This window comes from Orcinus orca, chromosome 20 (assembly GCF_937001465.1).
Source record: "Orcinus orca chromosome 20, mOrcOrc1.1, whole genome shotgun sequence".
Lineage (NCBI taxonomy): Eukaryota > Metazoa > Chordata > Mammalia > Artiodactyla > Delphinidae > Orcinus > Orcinus orca.
The window spans coordinates 6608113-6625813 of NC_064578.1; the positions used below are offsets into that span (position 1 = coordinate 6608113).

Genomic DNA, 17701 nt, shown 5'->3' on the forward strand with positions numbered 1-17701 from the left:
CTCCCAGATATTAAGAGGGAGCCCAGTGTTCCCACAGCCTTTTAGTCTAGGATTATTGTAATTTACTTTTTGTTTAGAACTACCAGCAGCCTTGTACAAGAAACCACAAAAGCGGTACAGTTACAGAAAGGAGTGGGGGAAATGGGATCCGCAGGGAGGAGGAGATCTGAGGAGTGGAAGGTGCGGACGTTGGATCTGTTCCTCATCAAAGGTGTTGCAGGCACAAGATGAGTGAACCCAGCATCTTGGTGGAGGGAGAATCGAATGCCAGCAGGAAGGGATGTGACAGGAGAGGGGATGCCCGCGTGGGTGAGGGGACAGTGAATGGGAGGAGACTTGTGGGAAAACGCAAACAATGCTTTGCTTGGATGAAGCTCTGCTGCTTCACATCCAGCTGTGGTAGGACAGCTCTTAACACGCTGAGCGTGGCCGCGTCTGGTTCAGAGCTATGCCATCTTTCCCTGCGTGTGGAGGTACCCAGGGACCAGCCTCCCAGTGACCATTAACGCTGAGGTTTAGTACTGCCTCTCTGGTCCTCTGCCTTGGAATCACAGATTCTGGAGATCAGAGACAGGAGTTGCTCAAAAGGAGGAAGAAAATATGAACAGGACCATTATTAGATGAAAGAACTTGCTACTTTGGAGGATTTGGTAGGAGATCCATTTTTGCATCCTTCTGCAGCAGGCCAAATAATGGCCCCCAGGGATATCTAGGTCCTGGTCTCTGGACCCTGTGACTGTGTTCCTTATATAGGAAAGGGACTTTGCAGATTGATTAAATTGAAGGGCTTGAAAGGGGGAGATTATCTGGCCCTAAATGAAACCACAAAGTCCTTATAACTGAGAGGTAGAGGGGGATTTGACTACGTAGAAGAGAAGGCAATATGACCACAAAGGTAGAGACTGGAGTGACATGGCCACAAGCCAAGGAATGCCAGCAACCATCAGAGGTGCAAGAGGTAAGGGACAGATCCTCCTCTGGAGGGAGTGGGGCCCTGCTGACACCTTGATTTCAGCTCAGGGATACTGATTTTAGACCTCGGCCTCCACAACGGTGAGAGAATAAATACGTGTTGTTTCAGCCACCAAGTTCGTAGTAACTTGTGACAGCAGCAGAAAAACTAATCCACCCTTTAAGATGGTTTGCCTTCTGAACATACCAGAAGGGCCTGTTTCACCAGCATCCTGGCCCTGAGGACAAACTGAAGGGGAGGTTCCCACTTAGCACAGTTAAGACGAGTAGGAACGCTTTTCACCACACCAGACTCAAATGGAATCAAGAGTTTCCCCCGAGGCTGGGGGGCAGAGTGATGGGAGACGGTACCTAGGTTGTCCTTGGTCTTGCTGGTTGGTTTGCAGTAGACGACCAGGTCCGAGAGCTCGATGGCGATGGACTGGTTCTTCTCCCAGTACTTCATGTTGTTCTCCTGTGTGGAGCCAATCTCGAGTTTCAGCCCTCAAGCCGGCACCTGCGAAATCCCATCCTCCCAGCACCTGGCAGGCGTCTTCCTCCTCTGGGTCCGCTCTTCTCTTTGGCCCTCACACATGCTCACATCTTAAATGTGGTGGAAAGCTCTCCTCTCCCCTGCCTGTCCTCTTACTTTGGAAATTCTCCACCAAGCTGTCTCCACCCAGGATCGCTGTCTAGCTCAGTCTCTGACCACAACTCTCGAGAATACAGGGGAACGAGGGCTCTTCTTTGTCACCACCCCTCTCTCAACCCTCTGCTCTCGGCACGCTGCCCTATCCCTCCTCCCGAAACCACGCTGTGACAGTTCATCAGATTCTAGTTCTCAAGCCCAGGACCGCTCTAGGCCATGGCCTCCCTGTGCTCACTCGCTGTCCCCTGCACCCCACCTCCTGCAACGTGCACCTCTCTTTGCAGAGGACTCTCCACGGCCCGGCCACACACCAAGGACTTGGGAGCCACTCGCCCTCGGAGGACCCACGGTCAAATCCATCTCCAGGTAAGGATGGGCTCTCACTCCACTCCAAACCAGACAACCCTCTCTGGCCTCACCAACTTCTGACCCATCCCCCATTGGCCAAGCGGGGGAACCCTAGAGAGAATATCGTTCACAGATGGTAACATTCACCATCCGGGAGGTTGCTTAGCTTCAGGCAGTGCACACTAAGTGCTTGATGGATACTATACCTAAGCCCACACGTCCCTGAGAGGTACAGTTTATCTCCACTCTTCCACGACATTACAGCACACACAGAGGTTGAGTAGCTTACCCCGGGCTCCACAGCAGGCCGAGACCAGATGCTTAAGCAATCGGCCTCACCTGTGTTACCCCTCTGCTTCGCCCCCTCTCCACCCTCAGCCGCCAGGTATGGGAGGAGGCCTGTCTGAAAGGCCGCCAGCTTCACATCCCAGGTCCCTCTGAAGCACAGCGACGACGTCCTGGCCCCTCATCCTACCGCCCCCATCCTCCTCCCTCCTCTGCAGGTCCGTCGGATTCTGGACGCCACCCAGATCACTCCTTCCCCAGGACGCCTTCCTGGGTAACTCCATCCAGGCCTGGGAAAGAGATGCTGCATCCCTCAAGCCTTCCAGAATGCCCACTGCCTCACCCGGTCTTGGCCTTGCACTGTCTCTCCTCCGACTATCTATGTTGGCGCCTTTCAACACCAGTGTCCAGACCAGTGTCCACACTGAGACACGTCCCTTGGGAGGTGATTTGGTGACAGGAGCATCACAGTGGTTACAACCGTGGGGACTGGACTCAGAGGCGGGTTTGAAAGCTGGCCCGATTTGCTGGCTCTGCCGACGGCACAAGTCACCTAGCCTCTCTGTGCCTCAGTTTCCTCACCTGTACGATGAGGCTAACTTGAATACCTAACCTCCTGGAGCTATTGAGAGAATTAAAGAAGGAGGCCTCTGCCCTCGCCGATCACGTGGCAAACAAGGGGTGCGACACGGATTGCCCCAGAAATGCCTTTCCGGGCCAAGGACAAGAGCATCCACTTTTTAAACAAGCAGGCGCGGGCACCCGATTTCGTCTGTAAGAATGCCTCCAACTCATGACTGCTGACAAAGATCCTGGGGCCCAAGTGGACCCTGGCAGTGACCAGCAAACGAGCTTTTTACATGAGCTCCGGCAGCAGACACATCACCAGGGAAGATCAGAACGTGAAATCTGCCCTAGTTCGTCGAAGCACACCCAGCTTTCACCAGCCCTTCCCACACTCCCTGAATGTTCCTGGGCACAAAGCAAGGTAGTGGCAAGGCTCCAAGGGCTGGTGTGGGTGGGACGGGCACGGAGCAAGAGACGAAGAAGGTGTCAGCCAGATCGTCTATGGCCAGATGCCGTCAGGGAGACTGAAGCATTGTCTAAGCTCAAACCTCAGGTGTTCTTTCCTAATCCTTGTGTCAGTTTGGCTTTGTCCTCTTAGTACACAATTTTCCCTGCAGGTTATTTGGGGAGAGGAAACCCTAGCAACAACACAGCTCACTTCTCACGACAGTACGCCCGCCTGAAGTAAGGGTGGGTTGAGCCAAGCCACAGCTGTGTCCGCGCGTGGACCTCTGGCCTCACCAAGCACAGAGCCATGAAGGGTTATGGGGCATCACTTCTTTTCTCAACCTCAGCAGAAAACAGTATCAGTTCACGATGAAATACCAGTTGCTACTGCAAAATTGTAGAACAGTTACCCTCCAGACCCACAGACTTTGCCCATAGGCCGTCTCAGAGTTTGAAATCACAACACACTTCATTGGTCAGGCTTTGGAAACTCACTAACGAGATGAATCCTAGTGACTGGTCTTCTGCCATTTGACTGAAAGAAGCCAGAGATGATATGAAATTACAGAGCCCTGAGCAGGTTCCTAGGGCCTCGGTGAGGAGCTCCTGGCAGTGAGCTGAGAGCACACCTCGTGTTGCTTTCCCAGTGGCAGCATGGGTCCACCTTGCTTGTACCCACAGCGGCAAGCCCTACAGCTGGTTGTGTTCAGAGTGGAACCTTTGTCAATTCTGCTGACTCCTGTTCTGTTTTTTAACATTCGTATGAAATGTGATAAGACTAAGCAGATGTAAAAGCTAATTAAAAAGGAATGTAGACCAAGGCAGAGCACAGCAGCCTTCCAGAGCTAGGCTTAGCCTCAGAAACCGTCATGTGCTGGGGAATGAAGGGGACAGCCTTCAAGTGAAGTCACATCTTCCTCCATTAAGAGAAAGGGAGAGAGCCAGGAAGCACCCGGCCGAGGGTGTCATCGCCATGCCCCTTCCCTCCGAGCCCCACACTCAGATGGGGCGTGAGTGCCTGAGAATAAAGCGGCTAAAGGCTTCCTCCTCACTGGTGTTTTTCTCTGTTCTCAGCTACACGGGCCTAGAATCCCAAGTACTAGAAGATGCTCAGGACAGTCACATGCTCGCAGATGGTGCCGTGCAGATCATGACGACAACCACTCAGCCGACAATGAAAACACACGTAGAAGAAGACAGGAGGAAACTACCTCTCAGAGGAACCCCAGGACAGTGGCAACCCCCTGGGCCTCGGAGCCCTACTGCATTGGAGGCACCGAGGGCAGATGAGATGGCCCCATGGGGGAAGGTGGGAACAGCCTTGTTGGCCACAAGCGCGTGGTTCATCCCAAGTGACTGATGTGATGATGTGACAGGTCTTGCGAAGAATAAGGACCCGTAGGTAGGGCCTCTGACTAGATTCTGGGATGGGGGAAAGACGGCAGGCCCTGCCAGGGAGGGTGCCCATCTGAACAGCTCTCGGCACAAAGTCTTCGAAAGAAGAGGACTTTACTCCAGGGTGTCGAAAGGATGAGTCAGGGGGCCTCTGGTGACCACAGACTGGCCAAGTTGCAAAGTCCCCCACAGGGGGAAGAAAAAAATCAAGCCAAGTACACTGGAGGAGGGAGACTCATCAATTATAACCCGAGGCCAGAGGGATCCAGGAGGTCCTGAGAAAGCCTCAAAGTCAGTCCTAGAAGCAACTGGGTACATGGGAAACCCTAGAACTTCTTCCCAGCTCCGTGGCGACAAGAAAGAGCAGACAGCACCTTGCTCCGTCATCCAAGACACAGCAACACTTCCCCATGTCCTCCCGGCATGAAGACAACGTGATGATTAAATCCTGTGGTGACCTGAGCCCTTGCCGTGTGTCAGGCTCTGGGCCAGCACTTTCTATGCATCATCTCCTTTCATCTTGTGAGTTAGGTATCTGGCTCCTCATTTTACTGACGAGGAAACTGAGGCCCAGAGAGATGTGGTTACCTGCTCAGGGTCCAACCCTGCCAGGATGCAAACTCCAGTTGGCTTAATTCTAAACCTCCTGTTCTTACCTAGAACCTCGCCCTTTTCAAAAGACCTCCAGACAAACCCTAATGTTCCGTTGAGGATAAACCCTCAAAAGCTCATTCCCATCAAGACTGGAAGTTCCCCCCACAAGGATACAAACTTCTGGAAGGAAAGGGCTGTGTCTTGTCGATTACAGTATTCCCAGGGCCCTTTCCAGTCCAGAGACGTGAGCTCAGTGAACGTGCGCCGGAAGGATCCAGGCTGCTTTGAACAGTATTTAGAAACAAGAAAACTTTCCAAATGAGGAAGGCAAAACTTTCTTGTTAAGACACACAGGACCCGACAGGCCCCAAACATCAAGGGACACTGCACACCATGAGCCTTCAAAGGTTCAAACCAGACCCAGCTCCGCAGGTGGACCTCCAGTACCCATTTCCTCTCCGCAGTGCTCCTGTCGTCTGAACATCCCCCCCTCTAACCCCCGAACTCTGTGGGGCCGCTGGGCCTGCTCCTCCGGCAGCCCAGACCCACCCCACCTCAGCAGAGTACCACAAGCCTGAGAATATCAGGCCCACCTGAGCCCAGGTGAGCAAAAGGCTTACCTTGGTGTCGATCTTCCAGGTGATCTCCCGGATGCTCTGGAACCACTCAAACAGCTCCTCCACCTTGTCTGTGGCAAACTCCACCGGAGGGTCACCCTGCTTCTTGGGCTCCAAGATAAAGACGAAAGGCTTCTGGTTCTTCCCCTGTGGGGCCTTTACTTTAGGAAAGGATAACAAAAGGCCTGATCAGCCTGTTAGAAAGCCAAAGAAGACCAGATTTCCACTTCCGCCACTTCTCTGATGACCCCAACCCAACCATCATTGTCAAAGCGCCGACCGGGACATCTACCTTGTATCAGGTAGCGGTCCACGTCTTAATGCGCAGTTCCTGTCAATGTGACCTTATTTGGAAATGGGGTCTGTGCAGATGTACGGAAGGATCTCAGGATGAGATCATCCCTGCATTTTGGGTAGACCCTAAATCTAGGAACCAGTGTCCTTCATCAGAGAAAGGAGAGGGAATTTGAGGCAGAGACCCAGGGGCGTTAGTTGGCCATTGAAGATGGAGGCAGAGACTGCAGTGATCAGCTCAAGCCACGGACCGCCAGCAGCCATGAGCAGCTAGGCGTGGAATAGGTTCTCTCTACAGGGAAAGTATTTTCTGGCAAGAGAAAATGAAGGCTACGAGAGGAGAAATTATCGGCCACATGATATCATCAACGAAGATCTCTGGGCTCGCACGTGCCAGGCACTGCTCTGTGTCTTCTTTAAGTCTAATCACAGCTTTTTGGGGTGCTACTCTTGTTCTGCCCATTTCACAGGAGGGGAAACAGAGACTTGTTGAGGCAGAGTAACCCATGGAAGGTCACAGAGCTGGTAGTGGCAAAGCTGGGGCTCAAGTCAGACCTGACTCCAAGCTCCCTCCTCATCACCCTGAGCCACGTGCCTGTGCAAGTTCAGCGCAGGATGATACGAAGGGTGACAGCAGGGAGGGCACGAGCCCCCAGTGCCCCAGACCCAGCTTGTCTCACAACTCGCAGTGGAAGCTCAGGCAGCTTCTGTGGTCACTACAGGGCTTGGTTTTCTCATCTGTTAACTGGAAATGGAACCAAGAATCCTTTGCCCACCTGCCTAGGCTAGTGGACTGACGGACTACAGGGGGCACGGAGGCTGGCTATGGAAACACGGGCTGCTCAGAGAAGAAAGGCGCTCTGGCTTCTTGCCCAGAAAGTCTCTCCTCACTGCCTTCAGCTCCTTTGACTGGAAGTTGCTATATGCTCACTTCAAAGGCCCAGAAAGCACCATGCAAATTACACCCCTGCCACCATGGTTGAGGCTGTGGGCTCCCTCCTGCACCAGACTCTGAGGGGGAGGCCAGGTTTCCTGACGCCCAGCTGAGCTGCCAGGAAGCTGCAGCTCTGAGAGGGGAAATGACAGGCCCAGGGTCTCGCAGCAACTGAGAGGCAGAGCTGGGCTAAGAACCAGACACCCCCAACTCTATGCTCCACTGCAGCCCAGCCAACGTCTCGGCTCCTCCTAGAAAAGCATGGGAGACCCAGGCAGACCCCTGCAATGAGGACGATGACGTTGGGAATAACAACAGCCACCATTAGTCCAGCACTTAATATATACGCACCAGGGTATATAATAACACCAGATTATAGCGCTTTACGGATGTTAACAGCATAGCAATCAAGATGTAAGATGACAGTCATGGACCAGCTTGGCCCAATACTCAGCTTCAGCAACCAAGTCGAAGCTAGAGGGACCCAGGACAGCTGACCCCCTGTCTGGGGCGGTCCTGAGGCCAGGCTGGGGGCGGATTTCGGTGGGAATCTGGGCTGAGACCATGTGTGCACATACCAACGTTATAGGTGTTGAGATCCAGTATTCCTCTGCAAAGAGACCCTAAGGGATTTTCTTCAATAATCTGTGAAGAAACAAGACATAACTCACGCTCGTCTTAAAGGGAATAATGAAAAGATACCGGTTTCCAACGTATACCATTTAGCAGAGGCACTGCCTCTGGAACTGTTTAAAATGCACTTTCATCACAGGCTACGTCCACGGGGAGAGAGCTAAATAATGAAGCATGTTGCTGGTGGGGACCCAGCAGCGAGCAGGTGCTGGCAGGTTCAGCGTTTCATTTTCCAATCTGTAAAAAGACGCCTTGTGAATTCCAGAGCAGGTTTCGAAGCATTTCCGTGGATCTGGTTTCAGAAACACCCTAGACCCTTTCTTCTGACATTATCAGGAAATGGGACTGGCCTCCTTTCCAAGCCCAGCTCAGGAACCTTCTGTGGCTCCCTGTGTCCTATGGGAGCAACACCTAAGCTCTGCAGTCTCGCCTCAAGGCTTTCCGGGCCCTGCTCAGTCTTCCAGCTCTTCCTCTCGCGCGGCACATTTGAACCATCCCAGGGGTCAGGTGAGGTGGGGAGTTTCCTGGTCTCGGGAAAGCTGAAAGAACTGTGTATCTGCCCATCACATGTACTACCCCACCCCTCCCCCAGGCTAATGCCGACTGTGCGGGTAAAGGGCAATGCGGGATGGACACAGCTGGGGAGGGGTGTGGGAGGGGGCGTTCACGTCTCTGCCTCAGGCCGAGCGCAGTGAACAAAACTGTGTTTCCACTACCACACCTTTGCTTAGGCTGTACCTCCCACCTGCAGTTCCCTTCTGCTGGTCTCTGGCTGCTGAACTCTAACTTGACTTTTAACACTCAAAAGGCCTCTTCCTCCATGCAGCCTTCCTAAAGTGCCCCGGGTCCCTTAGAAGAAAGTCTAAGATTCCAGCCTTGGAGCACTGCTGTCGCACTGAAAGTAGCTGCACTTCGAGCCTTCTGAGCAAGAGGCAGCGGGGAACAGAAACCAGGTTTGCAAGGTCACCAGGAGGGCCTCGACGCACCTTTCCCTTGGGCCGGCCTGCTTACACCAAGCACGTTCTGAACGTCAGGCTGGCCGAGCGAAATGTTTCATCCGCAAGCTGCTTTAAGCAAAGGACTTGGCCGTGGCCGTTTTCACTGCAGAGGGAATTCTGCATATGCAAAGCCTTCCAGCCCAGCGCAGCAGCCTGATTTAAACCTGACTGTCTTGTCACAGTGACCGTCACCCCCAACTCGGGGGACAGTCCCAATTTCCCCGTCACTCTGCTGTCCCTGTTCGGGAGCTCCTTGGGGAACACAGGACAACGCGTACAAAACATGGAGCTGGCTCAGTGGACCCCCCAGAACAGGATCGGTGGGTCCCGCCCTGTGATGAACGATGGAGGCTCACCTGCTTTTCCAGGTCCTCCCCGTCAGCTGTTGAAATGTCTTCAACGTAATTGGACGGGAAGTACTGCTGGATTCTGGTTCCGTAGTCTCCTTTCCACCTATATGGAAACAGAGAGGGGATCAGAGGGCCTTGGCCGAGCGATCATCACTGCTCACTAGCTCCCAGCCGATGGGGGAGGGGGAAGGGGGCAAGTGACTGAGTGGCCGGAAGAGGGGGTCGTTATCTGTGACAGCGGAGCCTATCAAAGGGATCCTCTGCTTTTTTTTTTTTTTTTTTTTTTATCAGCAGTGAGGGCTGGAGGTCACGTCCTCCCCTTACCATGATCCTAGTGTTTGGTCAAAGCCACCAAAAGTCAAAAGTTTCAGTGCTTTAAGTGGACATCAGACGCCATACAAGACGAAAGCTCAGCTCTAGCGGAGGCCCAGCCCCCTTTCAGGGAGGGCTGTGAATTTGGAGACAGGGGTGGGATAAGGAAGGTTCTGGAGCCAGACGGCCTGGAATCAAACCCAGTTCCACCATCAGCTACGAGGTGTCTGTGCCTCAGACCCTCCATCTGTACGTGGGGATCATCCCAGTGCCTCCCTCAGAGGGTTTTATTGGGACTATATGAGTTAACATACACTACAAGCTTTGAGCAGCACCTAGTACATATTAAGCGACCAACAGTGTTGGTTCTTGATACTCGGCTAAAATCGTGCCCCCCACCCCTGACCTTCCCACCTCTGTAGCAACACTAATAACATGAGACATAATCAACTTTTGTACGTGTCTTGATTCAACCAAACTGGCGGCACCTCCAAGATGTGCCCCCAGGTCCGGTGCCTGGACATGCAGGGCTCCTCCTCCAACCCCTCTTGTGGGCCACTTTCTGCAGCCAGGGGGCTCCTTCCAGAATGCACCTCTGACCCCACCATACCAATAGCTCCTGGGGCCTTCAAAATTAAGCCTAGACTGTTCAGCCTGGTGATCAGAGCCTGGAATGCTATAGCCCCAGGGGCTCCTGGACCCCGACTCCTACCTCTCTGTGACTTGAACCTGATATTCATTCCAGACCACCTGTGGCCACCTCCCCATGTGGCCCTGCCATGCTGTCTAACTTCTATGCCTTGGTCCATGCCCTTTATAGCCAGCTTGCTCCTAACCATTTAAGACTCAGCTGGGGCCTTCCTCTTCCAAGAAGCCTTCCCTGACTGCCACCTAGGCTGAGTGCTCTTCCTCTGTGCTCCTTGGCATCTGTTCCCACAGCCGTCAAAGCAGTCCGCGCCTTATATTTAACTTAACGGTTATACATCGGTCTTCCCCTCGACGTGAGACCTTTCTCGGTCTTAATCAAATCTATCCTCGGGGGCGCTTAACAAACGTTTGTTAGCCTGAACAAGCAGAGAGGACTGACTGTCCCACGACCTGGTGGAAACACAGAATTGCCAGTTGTGAGCCTCTTTCACACTCTTTTCACCTTCATTTCTCCAGACCCATCTCCAGCAAAGTCTGGCTGTATTCAGGGTGACTGTATGGACCATTTGCCCAGAACTGAATGGTTTATACCTGTGGTCCAGATGTAGTGTCAACACTGCATTCCCTCCACTCTCGAATGCATCCTGGTTTGAACCACAATTATTTGGTCCTCTAGTATGGGAGGATGCAAAAAAATGTGGACTGAGGCAGACATCCCACTAGGTGGCAATACTGTCACCAGGGAGAGAATAAGAAATGAGGGGACCTCAGCTGGGCATAAGGTCTACCCTCAGTCCCTCCCTAAAGGCACTTACTCCAGTCTCTTAACTCATCTTGAGACAAGATCTCTGGGGATCCAGGTAAGAAGTGGGTTGGAAAGAGGGGGTTCTCCAAATTAAAAAAACAAACAAAAAGAAAGTCTGAACACCTCTGGATCTAGCACATGAGTAAGTAAAAAGTGTGGCCTCTTGAGTCAGAAGGCCTGGCTTCAAATCTCAGGCTGCTGTGTGTCCCTGGACAAGTTACTGCACACTTCGCTGTGCCTCAGTGTCCTCGTCTGTAAAATGCAGGTAAGAACAGAACCAACCTTCTAGGATCACTGTGTGCATTAAATGAATTATTTCAAATGAAGTGCTTAAGACAGTGCTTGACAATGCTCCATTCAGGCTGCTGTTCAGATTTCTAAGTCAGGTCCAGCTATCTTGCAGGAGGAAGAGGTGCCAATTTTGTGAGGTGCTTGAGTCTCTGCAAGTGCTCATGGTTATGAACAAGTCCTTATGGCTCTAAGGTAGGAATCATCCCATGAACCCACTTGCCTAGGGACCTATGGATGGGCAGAGAATTCTTATTCCCAGGTGAAAAAGGAGAAGAGATAACCCTCAAACACCCAGGTGCCTTTGGCCTAAAAATGTACCTCTTCAGTCCAGGATGGGGCCATCGCATAGGGCACGGGACTAAGCAATAGCACAAGAATTTGAATTTAAAATAATGCACAGGCGGGCTTCCCTGGTGGCGCAGTGGTTGAGAGTCCGCCTGCCGATACAGGGGACACGGGTTCGTGCCCCAGTCTGGGAAGACCCCACATGCCGCGGAGTGGCTGGGCCCGTGAGCCATGGCTGCTGAGCCTGCGCGTCCGGAGCCTGTGCTCCGCAACGGGAGAGGCCACAACTGTGAGGGGCCCGCGTACCGCAAAAAAAAAAAAAAAATAATAATAATAATAATGCACAGGCTTGTGCTGTTTAGTAGCTGGACCTTGGAAAGCTTCATTCACTGCATCTATAAGTGGGGATAATCATAGTCCTAACTCTGCAGGGTTGTAACAAGGATTTGGTTACTGTATGAAAGCAGTCAGCATAGTGCTTGGCACACAGTAAGACCTCAAGAAATAGCAGCTGCTGTTATAATTAAAATAATACATAATAAGATGTAATGATATGATAAAGGACATGAGAATTGTTATTGTTATTTATCCACTTTTCTGAATACAGCACGCATCAGTCACCTTCCTACAGAAAGTACAACAGGTCAAAGCCAGCTCAGAACAGCAGATAAAGGGGTCAGAGCTCCCCTCAGCCTTACCAGCCCCCAGGCTCCTTGGAGACATTGTGGATGAGGGCGCCACGGCAGAAGCTCAGCTCATCGTTTTGCTTGGCTTTGTAGTCATACAGAGCTTTCACGGTTCTCTGAGGCTTTCAGGGAAAACAAGAGGGTAAAGGTCAGGCCGGGCAACAAGAGCAGAAGGAGGCGGCTGCATTTTCTGGCACATTTGGTTCCTCTCAAAAGAGAGGGAGGCTTTAGTCCAAGGTTACCGCGCCATCTGCTGGTGAAGGGCTGGCATTGCCAGGGAGCCACGGCCCCCAGGACGTATACCAGGGAGTGGGGATGGGGACTGGCCTAAGTCAGAGCCTAGGGCACCTCAGAGTGAGCCAGTATTGCTCGATTTCCTCAACAAGGAAAGGACATGCCTTTCACATTAAGCCACAACCTCCTCCTCTGAAGTCCTCAGTGCCTGTGCTCCCGGAAGTCCATCCTCCCGGAAGTTCAAGCTCAACACCGTTTCTGGACATCCCCAAGTCTCACCAGCATTTTCACCTAGGCCAGTGATCCCCTAACTAGGCTCCTGAAGGATGCTGACATTTTGCAAGAGTAACTGAGGTGCTCCTCCGTGACATTCACCAAAAGGAGGTCTCTGCACTGGCAGAAACAAGACAGAACTTAGGACAAAATTTCTCTCCAGTGAACCTGCTTTAATGCCGGCTGCTTGGCAAGCATAAATCAATGACAAAATGAACACCCACACACACAGCAAGCAAACACTAACAGGAAAACCTCAGAAACAACCAGCCTGTTTAGATCAGCAGCCGCCCCTCCCCCAACCCAAGGAAATGGGGATGGGGGTTTTATAAGGAATCCGTAAAACTGCTCCTCAGAGCATGGGCTATGGAGTCAGACACGTGGGTTAAAATCCTTCGTTTGCCCCTTCCTTACCAGCTCTATAATCTTGAGGCGCTCTCAGCCTCAGTTTCCCCATCTGTGAAACAGGAATTAAAACTTTACATACTTCACAGGGTCACTGAGACTATTAAATGAGAGAATGCACGAAAGGATAAAAATGACAAAAGCTAGCATTTCTTAGTCAAAGCCCTGTTCTAGGCCTTTTATCTATAGTATCTCCTTAATCCTCACAACAACCCTAACAGGTAGGTAAGCAGTAGGAGTATATCCTGTTTTACAGATGAGGAAGTAGAGGTACACAGAGGTACACAAAGAAGTATCCTTGCCCAAAGTCAACCAACTGGTAAGTGACTGAGCAGAGAAAGAGCCCATTAATATGAGTTACTGCCATAGTTCGTGATGTTCCATAAGAAGCAATGTGGGTTTTATGAACTTTGCCGTAGGAACCTCCCACCAGAGCTTTCGCCCTTGACTCGCCCACCTGCAAACAGTGCAGGCTCTACCTGTGCATCCTGCTTCAAGGGCAGACTTAAGGACCAGAGCCACATCTGACCCCATGAAATCCTACAGGTCACTGCCAGACTCCAAGGCCACAAGGAAGGTATAGCCAGTGGCGGGGGGCGGGGGGGCCATATAACGGCTTCCAAAGGAGCAAGTCTCCAGCCTGACAGATGGCAGGAGAGGTCCTCATGTCAGGTCCCTCATGAACTAGAGAAATGAACCACCACTGGATGACCAAGCGGGCATGTGGCACAGCAAACTGGCTAAGAGTGCACTCCTGGGAGCACCCAAATCCCAGCTCCACACCTTCCTCAGCAATTATTCAACCTCTGTGTACCTCAGTTTCCTCATCTGTACAATGGGCACAAAAATGGTACCTAATGCCTGGGGCTGTTATGAGGAATAATGAGCCATCATGTGCTTAGAACGATGCTCGCTCTGTGGTCATCAGTATGTGTTAGCTGTTATTACTGATCTAATCACTCCAGTTCTAAGAGCTCATTTAAAGGACATAAAGCAAAAGATACAAAGCCTCACAGGTGAGCAAGTTCAGTTTAGTGTTAATGAGAAGAGCACAGCCTAGAAACAACCCAAATGGCCACTGATGGGGACACAGCCAAATGGGCACAGTTACCCAGAATACTCTACAGCATAAAACACACTCTCTTTTTAAGTTAAAATTCCAGTCCATGTACTTCATCTAAATTGCCTGGCTTACCAGGTTAAACAAAAATGGTCATTAAGTAGCTTAGCAGTGGAGAAACTCAACCTGTGGCCAAGCAGCAGGTGTACAAAGCAGAATAAAAATGGCAGGTGCTGGTGGTGGTGACGCTAAAATACACCTCCACGCGGACAAAGACGAGAAGGGACGGAACACCCAGAGACGCAGACAGCTACTGCACTGGGATGGTGAGACCAGGGCTCGTTCTTTTTCTTGCTTTCCAAGTGTTTTCTTTAATTGTTACATCATTTTTTCAGTCACAGTAATAATAATTTTATTTTGAAGCACTCACCATGGTCTGGCAGCTTGCGATCAAATTCTGCATACAATCATGTCTTACTTGGCTCACTGAGTGTAGGAAGACTTTCTCTACAACTTGGTTTAGTTGCCAGGATTTTATAATGGGGAGATTTCACCTCAAACATCCAGATTACTGGCTTGTCTCGAGAAATCAGAAGACCCAGCCTGATCTCTGGAAAGGCAGCCATCGACTCCTAACGGGAGGCAGCTGCCCTTGAGATGGGCTGTGTGTCCCCAGTTTACCGTGGCCTCCACCAAACCCTGACACCTGGCTGACATGAGGCCATGTCATTCTCATAACCAAAGCATCTGTCACTTCTAATAAAAGTTTTTGCTATTTAGCCAAGTCCCCTAATGCCTTTCACACCCAGTTCCATTCACCCACAACTTTTCAAGACTTCACTTCTTGCTGAAAGGAATTTGCATTGGCCAAGGATTATAAGTTTAAACAACTTTCTCTCTGGATTTCTACAGAGCCCACCAGCTGGGCCCCTTCCTAAGTGAGAACTGTACACTAATCGCGTACCAGACAGCCCCCCAAACAGAAAATTCGCCGCAGGCTCAAACTGAATTTGAGATGAAACCAGGAGCTGCAGGCTAACAGTAAAAATCCAGGCCCACCTGCATGAAATTACAGAGCAGCTGGGGTGGGAATGTAAGATACCGTTTGCACTGCAAAGAGGTCACTGAACCAAATGAATTTATGAACACCACAGGCTCAGGCACTTAGCAAGAAACATGCGAAAGACTTTTAATTAGAAGCTGTGTGGCCCAAAGGTGGTTCATCAAACTTCAGAATTTTAGCAAAACACAGTCGCGTTTGGATGGAATTCTATTAACCTCTTCCCTGAAACTAGATGTCGTATTGTCAATCATCAGTTTCTTCTCAAAAAAACATTTTGGGGGGCCAAGTTTTCCAAAATGCTCCCTTACCCTCTTTTAACTTGGGGGTGGGCCCCATGTCAATCTAGTGACTAAGGAATAGCGTGAATTGGAAGTTCGGCACCGTACCATGGAAGGACTGATTTCACTGGGATCCACATACATCCTGCTGACGTCATAGAGGGAGTTTATATCTCTTTCCTGAAAAAGAAGAGAGAAAAATAAATGGAGCCGTCCAAGCTCCCGGGACAGCCCTTCCTTAGAACAAGGATGCTACGCACCTTTGTGGTTTCCTGCTCTCTAGGAGAAGAGCTGAAACCTCATCGTTTACTCACCTTGCGGGTGGAGACAGTAAAAAGCTATTAAGAAGTTCCCCAAAACTTGGAAATTTTACCCCAAAATGAGAGCGGCCCCCATGTGGGCCTACACTGTGCCAGGCACTGTGCTCCTACGTAAGAAACAAACACACACCCTGAGATCCAGTGGTGTGCTGGAGCGAGCTCACCGCTCTTCCTGACCGCCACTCAACGTCACCAGCTTGAGGCTGGCCACCGTGGGAGTATTTACACCACAGAAATTGGCAGATGCCACAAACCAGGGCTTTGTTTCACAGAGAGGTGGGTAAACCTCCACCAGCACACACTGAAGATCCCTCCTGCCCTTCCTCTGCCTCTCTCACTGGCCTTTAGCCCCACCAGCCACATTCCCGTCTCGTGCACGCCTGCTCCCCCACCCCTGGAACTGGCCTCTGCACAGCTTCCCGGCCAGTCTGCTCCCTGGGCTCCCTTCTCACCCTCTGCAGGAGGCCTGCTCCCACCTCTGTGGCCCCAGTCTAACGAAGTGCCCCATCCCTTAGCACACCATCCTGTTTTCTCTTCTTCGTTGTAACTCACCCTGCCCGGTGCGTGTGTGTCACCCAGTTCCCTTTTCTACAGCCCAAATTTCCCAGCGGCCGATGGTGTTCCACCATACTCCCAGTATCTAGAACAGTTCCTGGCACATGGTTGGTGCACAGTAAATCTCTTTTCAGTAAGTTAATGACTCTATCTGATAGGAACTGAGACATGGTAATCACATCGGCTGTCTTCTCTGCTCAGAACCCTCCCAACGGCTCAGAATAAAAGCCCGTGTCTCACAGTGGCCCTACACCACGCAGTTCTCTCCTTATTTAGTTCTGCCCCCGCCCTGGCTCACTCACCAGCCACAGCAGCTTCCTTTCTGTGCCTTCAGGCACGCTCTCACCTCAGGACCTTTGCACTGGCTGTTCTTTCTTCTTCCTCATAGCTGCGGGCTCCCTCCTCCACCTCCTGTGTCTGCCCACATGTCTCCTTGTCAGCGAGATCTTCCCGGGCACCCTTGAGAAGTGCAGCCCCTTCCCCATCGCTCTATCCACTTATCCACCTGCTCAGTGTGTTTTTCTCCGTAGCACTTATCACCCACCAGCTGATACATGCTCTGTATATTTTTTTAAATTTCATTTGTTGTCTGTCTCCCCTACACTAGACTGTAAGAGCCCAAGGGCAGGGTCTTTGTCCACGCTGTTGGACGTAGAGCCGTGTGGGACACACGTAAGTGCTCAAGAAAGGTTTGCTGAATGAACAAACAGATGAATCGTAGCCTCAGACAAGATATTCCACCCAATCTCGAGTGAGTCAACCACCTACCATATTGTAGCGCTCCAGGAGCTCGGGGGTCACGGGGTAGCGCAGTTTCATCTTCCGGTAGAGTGCGTGCTTCTCGTAGTAGCTGACCAGCTCCACGAGGCTCTCGAAGTAGGCGGAGGTGCCCAGCACGAAGTGCCGGCCGTCCCGGTTGATGCGACAGTGCTTCACCTTGCCCCTGGCCCTGGGGGGAGACCACATGGTGCTGACATCCTGGCAGCCAGATGGTGGCCATATAAGCCCACCAATTAGAAACAACCTAGTCATCCAACCTAGCAGACCAAATAAATGAAGAGCACACAGCCCTCCCATGGAATACAATGATGTAGGTCTTTGCAAAACAGAAACAGAAGAACCGGTACCTCAGAAGAAACACTTCAGAGTGACTCAACAGCTATAGCTCCTCTGGCCCTTCCCTTCCTCCCCAACTATAGGACTTGACTACAGAACACCCCAGTGTCCAGATCAGGGCCAGAAAACTATGGCCCACAGATTAAATCCACCCCCCTCTCCTGTTTTTGTAAATAAAGTTTTATTGACGCACAGCCATGTTCACCTGTTTATGTACTGCCTGTGGCTGCTTTCACTCTGCAACGGCAGAGCTGAGCAGTTGCAACAGAAACCAACTGGCCTGCAAGGCCTAAAATATTTATCCTTTG

The 17701-nt window shown here is 51.4% G+C and overlaps 1 protein-coding gene across 1 annotated transcript in view; it reads right to left on the minus strand.

Annotated features, from left to right (window-relative positions):
- The window catches only part of PLCG2 (phospholipase C gamma 2), a 146280-nt gene that overhangs the window by 19192 nt on the left and 109387 nt on the right, over nucleotides 1-17701 (minus strand). The window contains exons 20-26 of the mRNA XM_004280106.4: nucleotides 17046-17226; nucleotides 15511-15582; nucleotides 12102-12211; nucleotides 9069-9165; nucleotides 7660-7726; nucleotides 5857-6014; nucleotides 1324-1426 (exon numbers count right to left, since the gene is read on the minus strand). Of these exons, the coding sequence (XP_004280154.1) occupies nucleotides 1324-1426; nucleotides 5857-6014; nucleotides 7660-7726; nucleotides 9069-9165; nucleotides 12102-12211; nucleotides 15511-15582; nucleotides 17046-17226 (788 nt within the window). The remainder of the gene's footprint in view (nucleotides 1-1323; nucleotides 1427-5856; nucleotides 6015-7659; nucleotides 7727-9068; nucleotides 9166-12101; nucleotides 12212-15510; nucleotides 15583-17045; nucleotides 17227-17701) is intronic.